The sequence below is a fragment of the Mauremys mutica genome, chromosome 6, assembly GCF_020497125.1.
Source record: "Mauremys mutica isolate MM-2020 ecotype Southern chromosome 6, ASM2049712v1, whole genome shotgun sequence".
NCBI classification, from domain to species: domain Eukaryota; kingdom Metazoa; phylum Chordata; order Testudines; family Geoemydidae; genus Mauremys; species Mauremys mutica.
In genome coordinates, this window is record NC_059077.1 from 106,704,938 (window position 1) to 106,726,389 (window position 21,452).

Below are 21,452 nucleotides of genomic sequence, written 5' to 3' on the forward strand. Positions count from 1 at the left end.
TTTTCTTCCTGCGGCAGCCAGTCAGAAATTCTGCTAATGGGCAACTTACGCAGAACAGATTATGTCATTTTGATAATGCTTCCTTTTGGCTTTACACACGCCAGTGTTTCTGGCAAATAGCAGAAAACCCGAATGCATTTCCAGCCTGTCTCTACAACCTCCGATAAGATCAGCATCACAAGACAGAGGGGAAAATAAAAAGATACGAGCCCATGATACAGTGTTTAATCAATTATTACATCAGTACTGAGTCTTGTGTAGCAACAATCAACTCTGTTCATGAATTTACATGCGTATTGCCAGTGATTTGTTTCATTCACACAGATGTATAGATGGGTAATCACATCAGCAGACACAAACATTAGTAAGCAAAAGGGCATTTATTTTTAAACACTATTACATTTGCCAACTATTATTTAAAAAGGAAGACCATATTATATTAGTTCAAAACTATCCTGTTAAGCATGTATATTTAAACTCTAATTTTACAAACACGTAATGAAATAATTTTTATTTTACAAATAGCTATTTTAATAAGTATTATGAAAAACATGTTTTAAAAATAATTGCCAAAATCTCCCTCTTTAAATATACACCCCTCCCCCCTTGCTATTCTGAAGATTTCTTCCTTGGAAGCCAAAAATATCTAAGTCACACGGAGTCCTCATCAAACCCTACTGAGAGCAGTAGTGATATAAAAAGGTAAAAGCACTGTACAAAGTACGCAAGTACAGCATTTATAGGTTTTAATACTGTACATGCTTGCATTTGTTTTTAAAATGTTTTATAAAAACTCCTATTTTAAAACAAAAAATTGAATGTCCTTCCCTGGCTGTGGAAAATATACGAGCCATTGTAATCCTATCTTGTTATTAAAACTTTATGGTTTTCCAGGGTGATGGGGCAGACATTGTGGTGAGAATTTTTATCCTCTTTATTGGATGCCATATATTAAGGTTTTCCTAGCAGTTGATGCTTCTCTCACAGAAGTCGATGGAAGTTTTACCACTGACTTAAATGGAAGCGGGACCGTATTCCAAGTTTTCTTTGGCATGTCATTTTGCAGTACCTCTTAATCGCAGTTTCCTCCAATCCATGATGCAAAATTAATACACAGCCTTTAATACAATAACAAGAAAAACCAAATCTGGAGCAATTTGAAATTAACATGGATAACTGTAGGGGATTGTTTTAAATATTTACTGGTAAATTCACTGAAAAACTCAGAGTATTTATTTTAGCCAAAAGTGATTTAATGTAATGAAGGGATACAATCTTCAAACCAAGCACTGGTGTATTCTGTATATTTTCCACCAAAATTTAATCTGTTTACTTCCCTGTAGTGTGTGGGGGTTTATTCCTTTGTGGCTTCCTTTATAGTCCCTTCTGGCATTTCTTCTGGAATGAGCTTTTCAAAAAGGTGCGGTACCCAGGGTCATCCACGTATTCATTCTTAAACCGGGAACTCAGTACTCTCTGTCTCTTCTTTTCTCCCTGGATAATATCTGCTCCATAAAATGTGTCTTCAAATCTCATGTCGGAGGCTGTCGACTAAAAACAGACATTAATTACCTCTTCAGTTTCACAGAGGAAATCACATTCTGACTCCCTCCAGGGCAGGCACATGAAAGCACGGACACCTTTGGTTTAGACAAACTGAAGACAATTTTAGGGCTAACCCAGATAATTACATCGTTCTGAAGTCATCAGTGCTTCAGAACTTGCAGTTTTATGATAGTGTTTCTAGGAAAATCCATTCATGTTAAATAAATGTTGAACTTATTTTTTTAAACTCACTTTGCAGTGTTTAGTTCCACATATTTGTGGGGTTTCTTAAAATTCATTTGACTGACTCTAGCTGTTGGATTTCATTGTGTCAAAAGATCACAGAATCACAGAAATGAGAGATGGGAAAGATCATATTGGGTTCAGTTCATCCATCTGCCAGTGTAGGTTTCTTCCCAACAGTAATGTATATTATCTAGCATTTTATCCAGCCTAGTTTTAAATGTAAGGGACTGTATAATGCTGACTATTAAAAAGGTGCCCTGTACAATTGCATGGCTTGAGTGGAAAGAGTCATGAGTTCAGCTGGTGCTGGAAAATGTAAAAAAAAAAAAAAAAAAGGACAAAAACTGAAACGGCAAATGTCTAGCTATTGAAAAAATAATGACACTGACAAATGACAGGAATTTTAGGGCCCACTGCTGAAGCCAGTAGCAAAACTCCCATGAACGTCAATGGCATGGGATCAAACCCTTTAAGATGAAGAGATCATCATATATCCCTAGCTGTTTAACAGAAAGGGCGGAACCAACATTATAAACCATGGGACTAGTCCTGCAAAGAGTTGAGTAACCTCTGACTTGAGGGTACTAAGATGAGTTACAACTGAGTTCCATTGACTTGTACATCGAAGATGCACTCAGCACCTTGAGTACTGGGCTGTATGTTTGTGAAGCCCAAGTTAACATCAGGGAAATCGCATCAGACTTTCCACTGCGGGGAAAACTGCACTTCTCATCAATAGCAAGCATTTTGTTTCTGGAGTTTGTTTATTTAATAGTCTAAATTTCATGTTTTAAAATAATACCCAATTCCACTAAAAAGTTAATGGCGTCACATGCGAAAGTAAAATATTGATCTATAAAAATGCCACTATTTTAAAAGAATAGCAAAAACCAGCCACATCTATATTGTTGTTCTTAGTCAAGTGCAACAATAAAACAGATTTACAGTATGTCTAGTTAATTCTAAACTCCTGTTACACATACTCTATAAAACAACAGGAGGCAATGGGGCCTTTTCTGAATATAATGAAAAACAACCAATTGTACTCACCCAGGTGGCTTGTTTGTTATTTTTTTCGAGAACCATCTATCTTAAGCCTTAGCACACTGAAGGACGAGTGTACTCCTCTGAAGTAAACTGGCCCTGAGGTGTGAACGTCTAGAATATTTGACTTCTGAACATCCCTGGCAGAAGGAGCTCTGCTCCTCCCCATTCTTATTGCCTTCTTGCTCCCCTCTTGCTCTCCTGAGTGAGATAAGCCACCTTCCTGGAAAAGCACTTTATAGTAAAGAGACAACCTCATCCTTCTCTTCCTCTCCCCAGCTGCCAGTCCCATCTCCCCTCTCAGACATGGTGCCAGCTCCATGTCACTTCTTGGTCCAACCGCACCTTCCAATACGTGCCATGCACATGCTTCAGGCTGCGGCTGAGAACTGGCAACATGGAGAAGCAGCTCATGTCAGGTGGGCATGCTGAGGAAGCAGTGGAGGCGAATATAAGATCAGGATTTGCTTCTCCAAAGAATCCTGACCTGTCTCCATCTTCCAGCTGCAAGAAACCCTCCCTCAGCCCCACCCCAGAGCCTCCTGCCTGATTGCCCCAACCTCACTTAAATAAATAGACATTCCCCAGATGGCCCCCACCTCTCATCCCCTGGGAATCACCTAGTTTCCATATGGTTAATCTCATACAATGCATGTGAGAGTAGGGACGGTATGTGCAAGTACACATCTTATTAGCAATAAGAAACACACAGTGCTGCTGTTCTCGTTTACAGATACGTTCACATTATCTTTAAATACAATATGGATATTTTATTCATTAGTTGTCAAATTTAAATATTATAAGATTTTTTTAGTCTGTATGCTTCCATTTTACACGTTAAAAAATGACTAACAGTTAACTGGCAGTGTATGATTTTGAGTGGACTGCTGAGAAACAGAGCAGTGTGTGTTAGATGCAAATGAAATGAAGAACATGGCGTCTCTGAGTCTGAGTATTTGACCCTCTGAGTAACTGATATAGGACTGTACAACATTTAAAATTCATGCCAAACTTTGGTAATACAAACCTTCTCTCTCCTCCAATACCTGTCTGTTGGAATGCAGCATGTCTTAGTCTTAAAGGAGTTCTGTTCTTATGGTGTTGTGTGCATTTTACATACGGTACCGTGTTGGAATAACTGGTTGCTGCATACCAGCTGGAATTTATGCAAGAGCTGGGAAAGTATTTGAGAGCTTGGAGTCCAATTAAAAACCCACTGTAGTCAATGGGAGTCCTGCCATTGACTTTAATGGGATTTGGATCAGGTTCTTTGTTGTTTTTGGTTAAATTTGTGCTTTTAGAATTATAAAATTGAGAACTTGGAAAATGTACATAAAGAGCATATATTTGATAAGGGTATGGAAAGAACAGTTCATCTGCCAACACAAGATGTTCTTACTTAATCCTTCATGCTCTGACAGATGTTCTACCAAGATGTCCCTGTCAGCAGTCAAGATGTGTGTTTGATTACAGTATTTGGCTGTATTAACAGAACAGTAAACCAGTCTGACTGGCCAGTGCACACTTTTGCTACTTGTAGGAATTTGGATAGCTACACTAGCACTGACTCTTCACAAAAATCCTTGTGAAGTATAAAGGACTAATTCAGAATAAAGTCACAGCTCGGTTTAAAGTCCTTTAGAGTAAATTAATATTAGAACATTTGTATTTGTAAATACTTACGAAACGGGCTTTCACTCGTTTAGGCAGCTCTTCATCTAACGTGTAGATCTCTTCTCTCTTCATTGCTATCTGAGAACCATCTTCAAACTCAACCTAATTTGACACATGGGAATTTTAGAAAAATATAAGCTCATTGTTTGCAATCCTCAGGCACTCTCCAACAATAGACAGATTATCTACAGAGAGATCAAACATTTGAGTTAAATAGTCATCTATTGTTATTTTTAGGAAGGAGAATAAAGAACCACCCCCAAGAAACACTGTGGAGAGTTAAGAATTATAGTCAGAAAATAATCACCAGTTAGGCTATGTCTACACTGTGCATAGCCCTGGGTACTTGTCCGTGCACTGATAGTACATGTATCCCATACCCCTGCTGAGTGTCCAGATACAATGTGCTGAGCATGGGTATATGACATGTATATATACCCCACGCCCACACTGTCCTTTTCAGTACATGACGATAGCACTGCCATTCCAGTGGCAGTATCACAGAGTCTTTTGTGTCCAAGGAGACACTCTGAGAATTGCCTTGTTGTGTGTTGCTGGTACTGTATGCCGCATTTTGCGATGGCAGCTCTCAATTATGTCTCCCTTCTGCCTAACTGCATTGAAGAAATGCAGCAAGTCCATGATGATGTAATTCTGCTCCTGCGACAAATGTTCATGTGGTCCAGTACTGGATGGAATGCGTCCAGAAAAATTTGAGACACTGAAAATGGCTTACCAAGAGGGCATATGAAAATCCACTGGGGTTGCAAGGAAAAGATGTGTTGAATGCTGGGATTGCCATGGCATGGCCATAGGTGGACTGTTGCTTCTGGTCCCGGAGAACCACAATCGTGTGGTGGAACCACCTCATCTTGGAAAGCTGGAATGATGACCTGTGGCTGCAGAAGTCATATTATGGAAGCAGACCTTCATGGAGTTGTGCAAGCAGCTTGCACCAATCCTCTAGCACCAGATCACTTGTTCTCAGAAACTCATAGCAGTACAGAAGCAGGTGGTTATTGCCCTTTGGAAGCTGGCAACATCTGACAACTATTGGTCAGTTACAACCCAGTTGGGGTTGGGAAGTCAACTGTCAGAGTGGTGGTTGTACAGGTTTGTCACAATACCAATCCTGGAATCTACTCAGGCGTGGTTGCCATATCCAAAGTCCCTTAAATTACAGCAGGATATCAGAAGATGGGGTTTCTGAATGGTGCAGGGGCCATCGATACATCCCAGTACTTTGCTCACTGAAAGGGGAGAGTGAATATGTGAACCAAAAACTTTACTATTCACTTGTTCTCCAAGACTCAGTGGACCACCAAAGTCAGTTCATGAGACTAATGTTGGACATATGGGGAAAGGTCCATGACGCCAGGGTGCTCAGGAGGTCAGGATTGTACAGCGGGGGGGGGAGGGGGAGGGGGAGGGGGAAGAGAAGGGATTTTATTCCCCAGAAATGCCATGGCTCAGCAGTTTCTGTTCCCACAGTTATGCTGAGGGACCCTGCATAGGCACTCCTAACATGGCTCGTGAAGCTCTTTCCAACATCACTGACCCAAGAAAAAGGGAATTCATCTATAGCCCGAGTAGCTGCAGTATGGTAGGGGAATGCCTTTGGGAATCTGACAGCTCATTGGCAATGCCTGCAAACACAAGTGAATGCCAAGGTAGCCAACACAGTTTGCATTATCATGGCATGCTGCACCTTGCACAACGTATGCGAGGCTAAAAGAGAATCCTCCCAGAGCTACGGGGCACAGGGCAGATCCGGTTTACAAAGCCTGTACAGGCAGCTAGATCCCACCCAGGTGCACACTGCTCATGGTTCCCAGGTGGCAATGGAAATTTGTGATGCTATTTTCTCGTACATTGTGGAGCAGCGTAGAGCCAGAAAGTGACCTGGGAAAGTGCCGAGGGACACTGTTTTGACGCTATGGTACTGCTGAGAAAGCTCAATAGATCATTGCTACATGATTGTCCAGCGACATACTTCGGTGAGTTTCGATCCCCTACAGCCAATGGTAATGTCATAACTGAAAGCAGACAACTGGGTGAGGGCACACAAAGTTAACACCTCTGGCTGTGGTTTTGTGCTGTGGAGAACGTATAGGCACTATATCGCCATCCTTGAGCAACGCTGTTGTTGCATGTTAACAACTCCCTTTCAGGCTGCTTTATGGGAAGTAATTAAGGATTGTTAAAGTAATTTAAAACCAGTCCTGTAAGATTTTGGGATGGGCTTCACACATTCCTTCTTCACAGTGTTTTCTGACATCCTTGCTCACAGCACTTATCAGGTGCTATGCGTGAGTACTTCTGTGCTGCAAGCGGTGACTATTTGGTGAGGTTGAGAGAAGAGGGGTTGTAAAAGCATGGTTCAGTGTCAGATATCTATACTGTTAATTTACTTTTGTTTCCTTTGTCTGTATTGTCAATTCAGCCATTAACAAAGCCAAAAGGACGGTTCAGTTAACTTCTTTTCTGTTTTTCATTCTGGTGCTTTGGACAGCAACAGTTACTTCACAGTTTAGTTCACTGTAATGAACCTTTTTTTTTCTTTTTTAACACTAGGAAATTCATGACTGGGGGCTGAAGGTGACATGGGAGGGGCAGAATTCATTGCATTTCTTTGGCATGAGACATTTTGCAGAATTCATAGTCACCTGTCGTGAATCTTGCTGACCCATCCCTAACATGGAAAATGTCACATTGATCATACTCAGAAAGCGAGCTGCACACACAAGTGAAGTGAATGGTAACTTTTATTTACAAACGTACATCAAACAAAGGACTAAAACAGTTTGTAACAGAGACAAATTAACAAAAATAAAAATAGTACAATTCCCTGAAACTGGGCAAACATTAGTGTTTGTGGACATGTCTTCTTGCCCTTCCCCTCCCCGAGAAGAGGGGAAAAGACTGTGGAATATTGCGCGGGTGGGCAAACAGAGAGGTATCCTGAATGGGGGTAAACAAAGACTGGCTATAGGGACTGGATTGGGCTTATTGTTCCTCACTAGCAGGCTTTGGGGGGGGTTCCCCTGTGCAGAGTTTTGGGTGCTGACAGAGTCTGGTGTGCCAGGTATCCAGCATGCTACTCCCCGGCAGAGGTGGTGGTGGTGGTGGAGTTCACCACCTCAGGAGCAGCCTGGACAACAGCTGGAGGAAGAGGAGAAGCGGCAGGAGGAGAACGTGCTGCCTGTTCTGGAGGGAAGCAGAAGCCCAGTGGCGGACAGGCCCCAAAAGTATTCTGCCACCAGCTGTACTAGGGACTGCATGGGTGAATGGTCCCATTCCCTATGGGCATGCTCCCACTCCATGAACCAGTTCATGAATGACTCCTCCTGCCTAAGACCCCAATCCTCCCTAGCCCTAAGGAACTCTACTGCTCCTGACTTCTCCTGTCAATGCCAGCAAGCATGGTCCTTCTCCATTTGCCTCTGCTATCTCTGCGGTGCTCTTTCTGCCCTCCTGGCAGAACGGGTTCCCTGCCAGCATCAGGAATGTCCTGACAAGTCAAAGACAAGGCTAGCGTTATATTTCATTTCCCCTTTGCAGGAACCTAAGGAACCCCCACGCCCCACACACACACATATCTCGCAAGGTAACTGTGCTTCCAAAAGCCACAATATTGATACATTTTAGCATCCCAGAAATGCTAGTGTTATAGCCTCCTTCCTTCTGACTACTTTTGCTTCCCAGAAGGCAGGAGCTGAGGGTAAAAACAGCAAGATACCCTGCAGTACTGTTATGAAAATGTTGCACTGTAGTGCATCAAGGGGTCAGTTGCAGTGTGGTTTGAGTCCTTTCAGGATTTACATTACTAGTTACCTATATCTTCTTTAAAGGCTGGCCATCATTTGGAGAACATGGCAGTATTCAAGGTACCAGAATGGAGAAGAGAAGTGGTTTTCCAGATCTGTGGAAACACCCAGCCACCTATGCCAGAGAGATATTTCTGCTGATGATGACCCCCTACATTGCTGAGTGGAGAGGACAGGTGAGCTAGGAAGGTGGACCAAGCACATTTGCCCTGCCATAAAACCTGAAGAACCAGCTTGAATTTCTGCTACACCAAAAATCTGTGGAATTATGCTTATAAAACTTGAAGGCAATTCAAAGGAAATTGACTGTATTCTCAGCTAGCAGATGGAGTGGTCCTGCTTTGAGCAGGGGGTTGGACTAGATGACCTCTTGAGATCCCTTCCAACCCTGATAATCTATGATTCTATGGATCTCCCATAAAAAAGGAACGGAGAACCACCGAAAATATCCACCCAGCTCCTAACTCCCTATGCATTGCCAGAAAGTCTGTCCCGTGTCCAGCGAGCAACACTGAAAGGGACTGGAAAACAGAGAGTAGCACTATAAATGTATACTCTTCTCCAAACTTTTGGATTAACACCAAAAGCCAGTCACTAAGGGACACAGCATTGTGTCTGTGGAACTGCTGGAGGGAATGCTTCACTCACCCCCACTACTCCCAGCTTCTGCAGAGTGGCTCACATGGAGAGGGACCACTCACCAGGGACTGGGAATGGTAATAAACATTTGCAGTGGTCACAAGGAGAAAGGACCACTCTGATTTCCCCATTCTCTTCCCAGACATAAGCGGGCCCACACCCCAGACACCATCCACACCCACACCCCTTCCACGTGGCTCCCATTTGCAGGGAGAGGTAGTTTGGGATCTTTGAGCAAACATAAATGTCATAATATTGTTCTTTCCCAACCTGGGTCCCTTCATAAACTTGCGCCCTTCCTCCGTCCCTTCCTTTCCCTCTGGTCTACATAGCTCGGCCTATTGCTATTCAGAGTCCTGGATGAGAAATGCACAGACACAGGGGCACAGTGACTGCTTATTAATAATTTGCTAAAGCTTCCATTACATGCTTTATAATGGTTCATAGGATTTAAATTAATAATTGATTTACAGCTGTGTCTTGCTTGGGGACCATGTAGGGGTGGAGTGGGGAGGAGGTGTGGGGGTCGGCATCAGGCATGTATTACTAGGGCAAGAGGGGCTATTTACAAGGAATGCGGGGGTGTACTGTAACTTACCAGCCTTGGATTCCAGTTCGTGTGATGGCTTAGAGTCCTCCTCAAGGGGGACTTCCTCAACCAGGTCCATCGGGTAGGTGTTGACTACTGTGCTCCTCTTTCTCCAGGTCTCCCTCCAGGACTTCCTCTGAGGTCCCTGCTGCCTCCTCACCCTGCCCCTCATCAGTGTCCCATCATACAATGAAGCCGGTGGGTGAGGATAGAATCATGAGTCACTTCAGGCTTGATACAGCCTTGGAGAGCCCCTACTCCAGCTCATCGTAGTATGGGCATGTGTCATGTTCCTCTCCTACAGCAAACGTTGGAGTCCTTCACACTCTGGTACAGGAGCCTGAGGTGCTCCATGTGCTACCAGCACAGGAATGGGGTCCAGTGAATGCCTGCCTCCTTCAGCCTCCGTAAAATCTCCTGGTAAAGGCATATGTTCCTGCTAGTATGCGTTAAATTGTGGAGGACGGCATGGTCTGACCACATATTAATCAGCACGTGGGTGTGCTTCAGAGACCAGGAGGCAGCTCTTGGAACATGATCTGTGATCACCAGTGCTGATCAATCCAGTTCACAGGAGAACTGATCTTAAATGCTATTACCTATATACATTTGGGTAAGGGTCAGACGGCAAAAGGATCAATGCATTGTGGGAATGGCCTTGGAGGACTATCGATACGCATGCGCTTTACCCCCATCTACACTGTACTGTAGAACAAGTACAGGGCCGTGGCACACCCTTCAGGCATGCCAGCTGTCTCACTATTCTGTCCTTCCGGAACATGCTTCAGGGCTTCAGATGGGGACAATAAGGGAGTCATGACACAACAATGTACATCTCACTAGGCACAGTCACAAGCATAGACACAGCTGTAGATTAACATGCAAAAGGACTCCACTACCACCATTGAAATTTGTATATAAAAGTACAAATGTATTCGATTAGGAATGCTAAAGAATACCAACATATACAACATCACTTTATCACACATTAAGATGTCATTATGTTGTTTATGTTTGCTTCTAATTTCCCAAGTGGTATAAATTAATTTTACCATGCTATGTTTCAAGGTTGTGGAAGACCACGTCAAAAGACAGGAGGTATGAGTGACACTAAGGGAAATGCCAGTTAACAGAATTATATTGAATCTGATGGAATTTCTTTAAAATGCTCTGTTCAGAAGATGAAAAGCTTTATCATGCTTAGGTTTAGATTTAATCCAACATGAACCCCTTTAGCAGAAAATGAGAAAGGAAATGTAGCTAGGTGCAGGGAATGCTAAAATCCTCAGCCTTCAAACCACTTATACTTTTTGAGACGCTCCTCCCCCACCACCACCATCCATCCCTGGAATCCTTCACCTATAAGAGATGAATGTCTGCTACTATCTACAACTGTACTTTGAGTTCCTTCAGAAACTTTAATTTAGAACTAGTTTTCAGAAAACTTACACAGGGCCCAATCCTGCAAGCTCATATGGCTTCAATGGAACTACCTGAATAACAGCTATATGCAGGATTAGGCATAAATGATGTGAAAATACACACTGAAATACATATACTTCTAAAAGAACCTTGACAAGGAGCACAATTAGCACAATGCACGTACATAAATATAGGGTTTGCTGGTTCACATTAAAATGTTGCCCTGTAGGTTTCAAATCAGAACATTCAAACAAACGGAATCTCTCAGATTAATTGTGCACAGTTGAAAAGCTTTCCGGGACTGTCCTAGAGTACATACAGTAGCAACAGCCAAGATACAGAGCTGTGAACTATTAAAATCCTTAAGAGAAGTAATTTTAACTCCATCATGAAGGACCTGGGCCACATCCTGGTATGCCACTGAACTGCACAAAGCCCAGGTTAGAGGATGGGGTGCAAAGATGTCTTACAGTGCATCTTCACACTCCCTGATCCTACTGCTAACATGTGCAGGACTGGTCTCCATGCATGTTAGAGCAGCTTGAAGCCTGCTTGAATTTAACCCATGCTGTAAATAGTGACAAGGAATCAAAAATATACCCAATGATCAGCATGGTGTTGGGGCATTGCTATCACTGCCCACGCCCCTGCCCCCTTTGGGAATGCCTCTTTTTCCAAGCCACTATGGTAGCACAGAGGAGAGAGGTGTATGGTCTACATTCACTGTAACCCACCAAAGAATCACTCTGATGTTGGGGTGATTTTCCCTGGCTCTGTTAAATGGGCTTTAGGAGCAGATTACATTGGTAGTGTGGCACTGAGCAGCCATACCACACAAGAGAATCTAAACCCCATATGCCCAGTTTGAGGTATGGAGGATCTAGCCCAGCAGTTCTCAACCAGGGGTACACACACCCCTGGGGCTACGCAGAGGTCTTCCAGGGGGTACATCAACTCATCTAGATATTTGCTTAGTTTTACAATAGGCTACATAAAAAGCACTAGTGAAGTCAGTGCAAACTAAAATTTCATACAGACAATGACTTGTTTATATTGCTCTCTGTACTGTACGCCGAAGTGTAAGTACGATATTTATATTCCAGTTGATTTATTTTATGATAGGGTAAAAATGAGAAAGTCAGCAATTTTCCAGTAATAGCGTACTATGACACTTTTGTATTTTTATGTCTGATTTTGTAAGCACATAGTTTTGAAGTGAGGTGAAACTTGGGGGTGTGGAAGACAAATCAGATGCCTGAAAGGGGTACAGCAGTCTGGAAAGGTTGGGAGCCACTGATCTAGCTGTTCAACTGCCATAAACATTAATTGGAGTTTCTTACTTATACTCTAGCATGGTGCACTAGAAATGCACCCAGATGTTGCTAAGGACTAACATTAATAAGGGTTCCTCCAAGTCTTTCGGTGGTGTAATTATTTACACAGAATGTCAGACTACTGCTAAATCCAAATTTTAACCAGGCTGCAGATGCTGAATTTCAAACGAGTCATTCTGTCAAGTATGGTATATTTTATTTTGTATTCCCTGTAAATGCAGATATTCATCACAGAGAATAAGGGCTCCTACTACATATGGGCAACCAAAGATATATATTATGCATTCAGACAGTGGGATAAAAATGAAAAACTGCACTTGTTCTCTCCATGTGGTTTTCTTGTATGAGGATATCATAAATTAATGGTGTAAATGAAATTGCCAGAAAGCATTTAATTGGATAATTTAGTCATCTACAGAAAGTTACAAATGGGTACTATGAAGGAACGTACAAACGAAAACTGACCAAGATGCCAAACACTGAAGTGGTAGATTTGTAGAGCGGCACTTAAAAATACATACTTGATTTTGCATGCACAATTACAACTAGGATTCATGCAGGATAACTGGGCTTGGATATATCCTGTGTGATACTGACACAGATGTTTGTGCACATGGTCATGGTTACTGCATGCCCAGCTCTCATTGCTCCCTGTGCAAATTCCACATGAATGTGAGAGAATTTTCACACATGAATTCCTTTATCAGAGTAAAATAGATTTGTTGAAGTTTTATCTGACCATATAGCTTTGTTCCAGCACACACACAGCCCTTTCTAGTCTCTCCTTTTGTAGAGAGTTGTTGGTCTAGTTATGTGTCTAAGAGGCACAACACAGGAAGAAGAGAGGCAAAGGTGGCATTAAACCACCTTTGCACCCTCTCAATCCTGGGCTGTCCTTAGCTTAATTTAGGGCTTGTCTACATTACCCGCTGAATCAATGGGCAGTGATCGATCCAACGGGGGTCGATTTATCGTGTCTAGACTAGACACAATAAATCGACCGCCAATCACTCTCCCGTCGACTCCAGTACTCCACCGGAGCGAGAGGTGCAGGCAGAGTCGACAGGGGAGCAGCAGCAGTTGACCCACTGCAATGAAGACACCGAGGTGAGTAGATCTAAGTACATCAACTTCAGCTACGGTATTCACATAGCTGAAGTTGCGTAACTTAGATTGATTTCCCACCCCCTACCATTGTAGACCAGACCTTAGACAGCCCTGGTGGGAGGGGAGAGATGTTACAGCAGTATCCCCAGGCTGCTCTCTGGGCTGCAGCACTTCCCAGAATCTCTACAGTGCTACATGCTGTGATCTGGCCTCCACACACCCCTCCTCACCTTTGTATGTCCTCTGTGCCAGAGCTTGCTAGGGGGTCCTTTTGGCTGTTTCCATAGTTCCTGTGCCAGGGGCATTTCCCACAGCTAGATATGGGGCACTGAGACCCCCTTTACGCTGCTCCTGTCCTTTTACTCAATATAAAAAGTCCAAAGTGGGGCTGCAGGTTTCACCCGGACTCTAATTCTGACTGACTTACTATGTGGTCTTGGAAAGATTACTTAACCTCTCTCTGCCTCAGTTTCTGCTCCTGTGAAAAAGACGATAGTACGGCTCGCCTTACTTACCTCACAGGGTTGTCATGAGCATAGTTTTTTTGTAAAACACTTTGAAGATGAATAATGCTATAAAACAATAATCCTTAAAGTTTTATATAGAACTTACATTCAAAGCATATGCAGATATTAAATGTAAGGGAGGCAGTAAGGCGTAGAGTTCAGCCTAAGGGACCAGACATCTGGAGACCTGAGTTTGATTCCCAAGTCTGCCACAGACTTGCAACATGACATAGCAAGTCACTTATCCATGGATAAATTAATGCACAGAGAGGGTATTATAGTACCTATCCACTTTTGTAAAACAATTTGAGATTGGCAGATGGAAAGAGTTATATAAGTGAAAAGATGTATATATATATATATATATATATATATATATACACAAATGTATAGAAATACCAAATATGTGTATCTCTCTATCTAAATAACAAATAGTTATATTCTTATTCTTCCCAAAGTGGTGGTGTTATTGTGGTTGTTTTATTGTAGTTTCTACCATGCACTTGGGTACTCAACGCTGCTGACTGATTTTTCTCAGAGACATGCACTTTTGAAAACAAACAATTATTCTGTCTCTGAAATCGGGACTGAGCTCTTTAGTCTTGTCCACAGTACTGAGTTCTCCTTTCTCTCTAAAGTTTATAACATGCCTTAATGTACGTTAGTTAATATAAGATTGCCTCATTGAACAGCTGAAAATGTGTCTATTGAAACTATGTTTTTCATTGTCCTTTCTCTCATCCCTTTTTCTGAAACTTGGCTAGCTCATTAAAGTCAGGTGCCCAGTTATACCATTAATTAAATGACTACGAATGCTTAATAAAAGCAAACACACAACATAATATACTGAAGTCTTGTTTTATAGGATGTGGTCCATTGAATAACCCTGAGTTCCTATAAAATGATACACTCTATTCCTCTGGAATTTTAAAGTTACAGGATTGTACACAGCAATAATTAGCTACAGCAGCAGCTCAGCCATTGCAAACAATTGGGGACAGGTCTATTTGATAAGGTAAAGGCATTACTGTTTAAGAGTCAGTACTTAACTCATACCCCTGCCTTCCAGAACTTTAAAACTGTGAAGACATTTGAAAGAAAATTCCTAATATGCACATAATAAAAAATATGGGCACTCACCTGATACATGTGAGCTACATTTGCTCCCAGATATTTTGCCCCGTACAGTTTTCCATCAGGCCACTTCACTTGAACCACCTCTCCCTCTGCAGGGGGGCCCAGCTTCCGGCAGTCTCTGCTCTATTTACAAACAAGGGATTGTTTCTCAAATCAGTGATTAAGCAATTAAATTTTGAAATTACCAGTAAGCTGCTTCTTACAACTTGATAATTAGAGGGGAGTTATTACCATGTGTGTTTCAAGCATTATAATCTTGCTAATGGGCCAACAAAACACACCGTCTTCGTGAGAAGGAACTAGTGACCAAAGAAACACTCCTAACAGTCTGATGTCATGATGTCAAAGCAATGTGTATGAATCAGATAGTTAGCAGCAGTGGTGCTACTTTTCCCCAATTTCATTTTTGTCACATAGTGAAGATGAGGTTTAACAAAGTGCAGCTACATATTTGCCAGAGGTCTATGGAGGTTGGTTTTTTTACATACTTAAGCAATTTATATTTTGCTAACACCAATGCATTCCTGCTAGATGTTTACTGATTGCAATATACACGACTGATCAAACTACAATGTCGAGAGCATCAGCAGGTTCCTTGCTTAGCTGATATATATATATGCACAAAAAGAATTTAAAGGTTTACTGCCACCTTTGTATCACCTGAACTCTGGGCATGGCTCCTGGTATAACATATACTGGCTTTAAACCACTCACTCCGTAGGATGCTCTGCCAGGCCAGTATAGCCAGAGAGCAGAGCACACTATTCACACCCCGACCCACACTTCTACACTCGGAATTGGGTGAAGGACCAGAGAAGAGTCTTTATGTCAGCTCTATATTAACTGAGGAAGCAATCTTTTGCAGGCACTTTTCCTCCGGGGCCGTCTCAGCCAGCTATCCACCCACGTAAAGCAGCCCACCGGTTCAAATTATGACTCAAGTAACAAATGAAAGTGGATTTAGTGGGAACATCCTAACCTGTACTGACTCCCTGTCAGTCAGCAAATCGTTCGGCATTAATTGCAGACCTAGAACTGGAATAGCAAGGCTGGTGCAAAATAGCATTGGGGTACACTGACAATTGTTTGTCGTTTGCCCAGCACCTAGTTGTTAGTCTAGTTACTGCAGTAACGCTTGCCAGACTGCAATAGCGTTTACATGGATAACAACTCATTTGACTCTTACCTGAATGTTATCTTATCACTAAGGCTGCTGATTAATTCCACTTAACTCATGCGCTTAACTCAAAAAAATGAACTGTGATTAAAAAAATTAATCGCGATTAATCAGTCACATGGTTAAACAATAGAACACTCATTCAAAGTTATTAAATATTTTTGGATGTTTTTCTACATTTTCAAATATATTGATTTCTATTACAACACAGAATACAAAGTGTACAATGCTCACTTTATATTATTTTTTATTACAAATATTTGCACTGTAAAAATGAAAAAAGATAGTATTTTTCAATTCACCTCATACAGGTACTGTAGTGCATTCTCTTTATTGTGAAAGTGTAACTTACAAATGTAGATTTTTTTTTGTTACATAACTGCACTCAAAAACAAAATAATGTAAAACTTTAGAACCTACAAGTCCTCTCAGTCCTACTTCTTGTTCAGCCAATTGCTAAGACAAACAAGTTTGTTTACATTTATGGGAGATACTGCTGACTGTTTCTTATTTACGTCACCTGAAAGTGAGAACAGGCGTTCGCATGGCACTTTTGTAGCTGGCATTGCAAGGTATTTACGTGCCAGATATGCTAAACAGTAATATGCCCCTTCATGCCTTGGCCACCATTCCAGAGGACATGCTTCCATGCTGATGATACTTGTTAAAAAAATAATGCGTTAATTAAATTTGTGACTGAACTCCTTGGGGGAGAATTGTATGTATCCTGTTCTGTTTTACCTGCATTCTGCCATATATTTCATGTTATAGCAGTCTTGGATGATGAACCAGCACATTCGTTTTAAGAACACTTTCACTGCAGATTTGACAGAATGCAAAGAAGGTACCAATGTGAGATTTCTAAGGATAGATACAGCACTCGACCCAAGGTTTAAGAATCTGAAGTGCCTTCCAAAATCTGAGAGGGATGAGGAGTGGAGAATGCTTTCAGATGTCTTAAAAGAGCAACATTCTGATGCGGAAACTACAGAACCCAAATCACCAAAAAAGAAAATCAACCTTCTACTGGTGGCATCTGACTCATATGATGAAAATGAACATGCATCGGTCTGCTCTGCTTTAGATCGTTATCGAGCAGAACCCATCATCAGCATGCACGCATGTCTTCTGGAATGGTGGTTGAAGCATGAAGGGACATATGAATCTTTAGCGCATTTGGCACATAAATATTTTGCGATTCCGCCTACAACAGTGCCATGCGAACGCATGTTCTCACTTTCAGGTGACATTGTAAACAAGATATGGGCAGCATTATCTCCTGCAAATTGTAACCAAACTTGTTACAATTTGCAATTGGCTGAAGTAAGACTTAGTGGACTTGTAGGTTCTAAAGTTTTACGTTGTTTTATTTTTGACTGCAGTTATTTTTTTTACATAATTCTACATTGGTAAGTTCAACTTTCATTATAAAGAGATTGCACTACAGTATTTGTACTAGGTGAATTGAAATATACTATTTCTTTTGTTTTTTACAGTGCAAATATTTGTAATAAAAATAAATATAAAGTGAGTAGTGTAAACTTTGTATTCTGTGTTGTAATTGAAATAAATATATATAAAAATGTAGAAACATCCAAAAATATTTAAATAAATAGTATTCTATTATTGTTTAATCGTGCGATTAATTTTTTTAATTGCTTGACAGCCCTACTTATCACCTATTATTTACATCCATGAGCTATCAACTTATTTTGTTGCTAGCCACATCTCCTAATTCCCAGATGGAGTCCACAAGTTTGATTCAACCCATGAGCCCAAGGAAGTGCAAACTGCATCCCACAGAGCTTGTTGAGGTAGCCGTGCTTCGGTGGGCAGACATATCCTCACAGGAGGACAGATGGCAGTGCAGCCACAGTACATCCCTTAGGGGCTCTCTCAGGGTGACAGCTTCAAACTGTGCTCAGTGTGGCACAGGAGCCAGGCTGGCGCAGTCTGATGAGATATGCTGACAGATGTGTGTCTTCTGATCCCAGTCCCTCACAGCTGGCTCTACCCACTTTCCTGGTTGTGCCATCCAGTTGCAGGCCTCCCAGTATCAACAGAGTAGTAGGCAACCTTCCTTGGTACATTACCCTGCTCTTGGTCAAACTGAAGGTCCACAGCCTGGGTTCCAGCAGTGGAGTTACTGAGGCATCACATGTACCAGACTAGTTCAGGGATTCTTAAACTCATTAATTGCACGAACCACATCTTAAAGGAAACCCTCCAACAACCGCTTTTCCTCCCATTTATGATGGTGCTGAAAACACCAGGTACCATGCTTTTACTTTCCCTCCTTTACCTTTATTTATTTAGAGTTATAACATAAAAAGAAAAACAAAGCCTGCCTCTGTGTTTTGGACATAATTTTAAAACTACTATACAAAACCATCAGCTTGTCTAAAAAACAAATGATCTACTTGTGGTATCAGACCAAACAGTACCTCAGTGTAATTACAAATACTAGCCTTTATTGCTTTTCTTCCTCTTCGCCTTCCAAAAGACAAGCTTGCAGCCTATGACTGCATAACATTCCTGGGATAAGGACCATAACTGCTAATATGGAAATTTAACAGAGGAAAGGATTTAATGTTTTTCAGTTACTTTTAGTCCAATTTACCAGCTAAAACTAAGGCGAGCCAGCTCTATGATCAACCAGCTGTCCAGAGACAATTAGCAAATGCTTTAAGGATTTCAATGGTCCAGGGCACAATTTCCAGGAACCGCTGTACTAGATATCCTGTATTCCATTCCACCATGGAGTTCTTTACTTCTGTCTATTCTATCACTGGTGCTTTTAATATAGTCTATTGAATTAACATACTGTATTATCTTACTATTGAAAAATTGATTCCCACATTTTCTTCAGGGGGAAAGGTTACACACATTTCTTAGACAGACCAAACTGGATACTGTTAATTTGAAACATATAATCTGTCAGATGTATAATTAATAGCCAGGCACCAGAAAAACAGGATCCTTCTATCTCTCCCTGTACCAGATGTAATAATCTCCAGACTCAGTAATTTCTGGGTTTGAAGTGTAAATCACATGCATTTGCTCTAGAGTTTCATATATTCTGTGCAGTAAATGAAATTGTAACACAGCTCATCTTATGCCACATTAGTGGATCTAACCTGCTGGTACATAAAGCTCCAATCAGCTGTGGAATATCTGAGTCCAGCTGTTTATGGTATTATGAACATTCCTTTATTATCTTAAATCACAGAACTGCAAACATTTTCAAGTTTTGTGTGTGTGGCTGTATTAAGGTTAATCTAACTTGTTTTAGGCAGCATTCAATTTTGGGTTCATTAACTATTTTTCCAATACTTTAACAATAGATATCAGAACAATATTTACTGAAATATCATATTTGGCTCTGAATATAGTGACCCACAATAGAACTGCTTGTTCAAATGCTTGTGAGCCTGACTCTATAATGAGAGTGACTACTTTCCATGACAATATACTGGGAAGCAAGTCAGGGGACTTTACTAACATTTTCTATAGTGCCCCTCAGGCTTAGTATCAAAGTGCTATACAGGTCAATTAAATCTGCGTGGCAAAATCCTAGTGGACTTCATGGAGTGTGAAGGACTCATGAATACTACACGTTCTATGTGTTTACTATATGAAAACATGGGGTAAATTCAGGAAGAGTTTGACTGTGTGTAGATACTAAAGAGAACAAAGGTTCATTGGCCAACATGCGTTTTCAAAATCCTTTTTCTCTTATGTTACATACTTTCTTTCTACTGTTGAAATTAAACAATACTTTGGTTCAAGAAGTCTGTCCGGTCACTGTCTTTACCTCTGTTCTCTTTTCTGCCTGTTTGCATTCAGCCTCTTGTGGAATTAACCCCATTTTCATACAGTAAATCCATTTACAACAAAGAGATGCACGTATAGAACATATAGTATCTGTAAATTATTGTGGCACAATCTCACCTCCTTCACATGCAGTTTTTAGTTCTTTTTGCTTTGTTTATGGGCCTGATACAAAACCAATTAAAGTTAATGAAAGGCTTCAACTGGGACTGAGTTGGGTCTCACCGGACGCTCTGTTTGGTACATACAAATCAATTTACTTAAAAAAAAAATATTCCAGTGATGCTGCAATAGCGCTATCAAAGGGCAAGGTCTTGCAGCATGCCCTAAATTTGCTTAGGCGTTGGGATAGCCTATTCATCTGTAGGAGCTCATTCTACAACTGAAAACCCTTCACCAAGGACAGATTAGCCTCATATCTCCTTTAGGCCCAATTCCGGAAAGCATCCTTATGCAGGAAAACATACACCCGCTTTGCCTTGCAGTACAGAAGTATGGCTATTCTGATCTTAGATGAGATGGAGAAGATGATTCCTGAACAGAAGGATTAGTATGTAGACCATTCTCAAAGTATGCCAAAGATAGCCGCTTTTTGGATATTTCAAGTTCCATTTTAACTGTTTTGCCTGGCAATATCATTACACAATTTGGAATGAATATATTAGTAATTATTTTGGGAATGATACAACTATAAGAGCCACTGGGTACTTCTGGGCTTTAGCCAAAGCACTATAGATTGAAAAATGAATACCTTCCTCTGCCACCTCTTCAGTGAAGTCATATTACAAAGAACATTATGTGATGTGGTCATCAAAATCAATGGGACTGAAGTTCAATGGCCACAAGAGCATCCTCTGTAGATGTGGTTCATATCTGAAGGGAGTAGCTAAAAGAAGCCGCAAGATAAAGTGGAAGGGGAAGAAAAAATACTGTGCTCTTTAATGTTTGTATTGTGCTGTATTGTCTTGTGAGTAAGGAAGAAATTATTTTATGGCTAAGAATAATAGAAAATATTAATTTAAAGAAAATTTTACCTGAAGGACACCAAAGAAAACTAACAAAGGAAAACACTGGTATAGTCAAAGTAAAGAATTTTATTAAAAAAAGAAAATTTGTGTTTAGCATTTTTTCAGCAGGGGAGGGAAGTCAGCTGTTGTAGATAAGGGAATACAATGCAAAGGATCTAAAAGCTGTAACAGGTCAATAAATCAATGCTTTAAGATTGTACATTTCATCTTAAATAAATAAAAAGCAAAAAGCTTTCCAAGAAATATCTGTGAATATTCTTAACTAGCAACAAATACCACAGATACATTCCCATTGAATTTACCAGCGGGAAAAGCCCTTCATTTTCTGCCTTTCAACATGGGTAAT

The 21,452-nt window shown here is 41.0% G+C and overlaps 1 protein-coding gene across 5 annotated transcripts in view; it reads right to left on the reverse strand.

Moving 5' to 3' along the window:
• Positions 1 to 277: 277 nt before the first annotated feature.
• The window catches only part of KDM4C (lysine demethylase 4C), a 420,715-nt gene continuing 399,540 nt past the window's right edge, over positions 278 to 21,452 (reverse strand). For 4 of the 5 annotated variants that reach the window (XM_045021569.1, XM_045021570.1, XM_045021571.1 and 1 more), the window contains 3 exons: positions 15,074 to 15,193; positions 4,519 to 4,611; positions 278 to 1,551 (listed from right to left, as the gene is read on the reverse strand). In XM_045021569.1, the coding sequence (XP_044877504.1) occupies positions 1,375 to 1,551; positions 4,519 to 4,611; positions 15,074 to 15,193 (390 nt within the window). In that variant the 3' untranslated portion in view covers positions 278 to 1,374. The remainder of the gene's footprint in view (positions 1,552 to 4,518; positions 4,612 to 15,073; positions 15,194 to 21,452) is intronic. The other variant, XM_045021575.1, reaches the window with a different exon arrangement.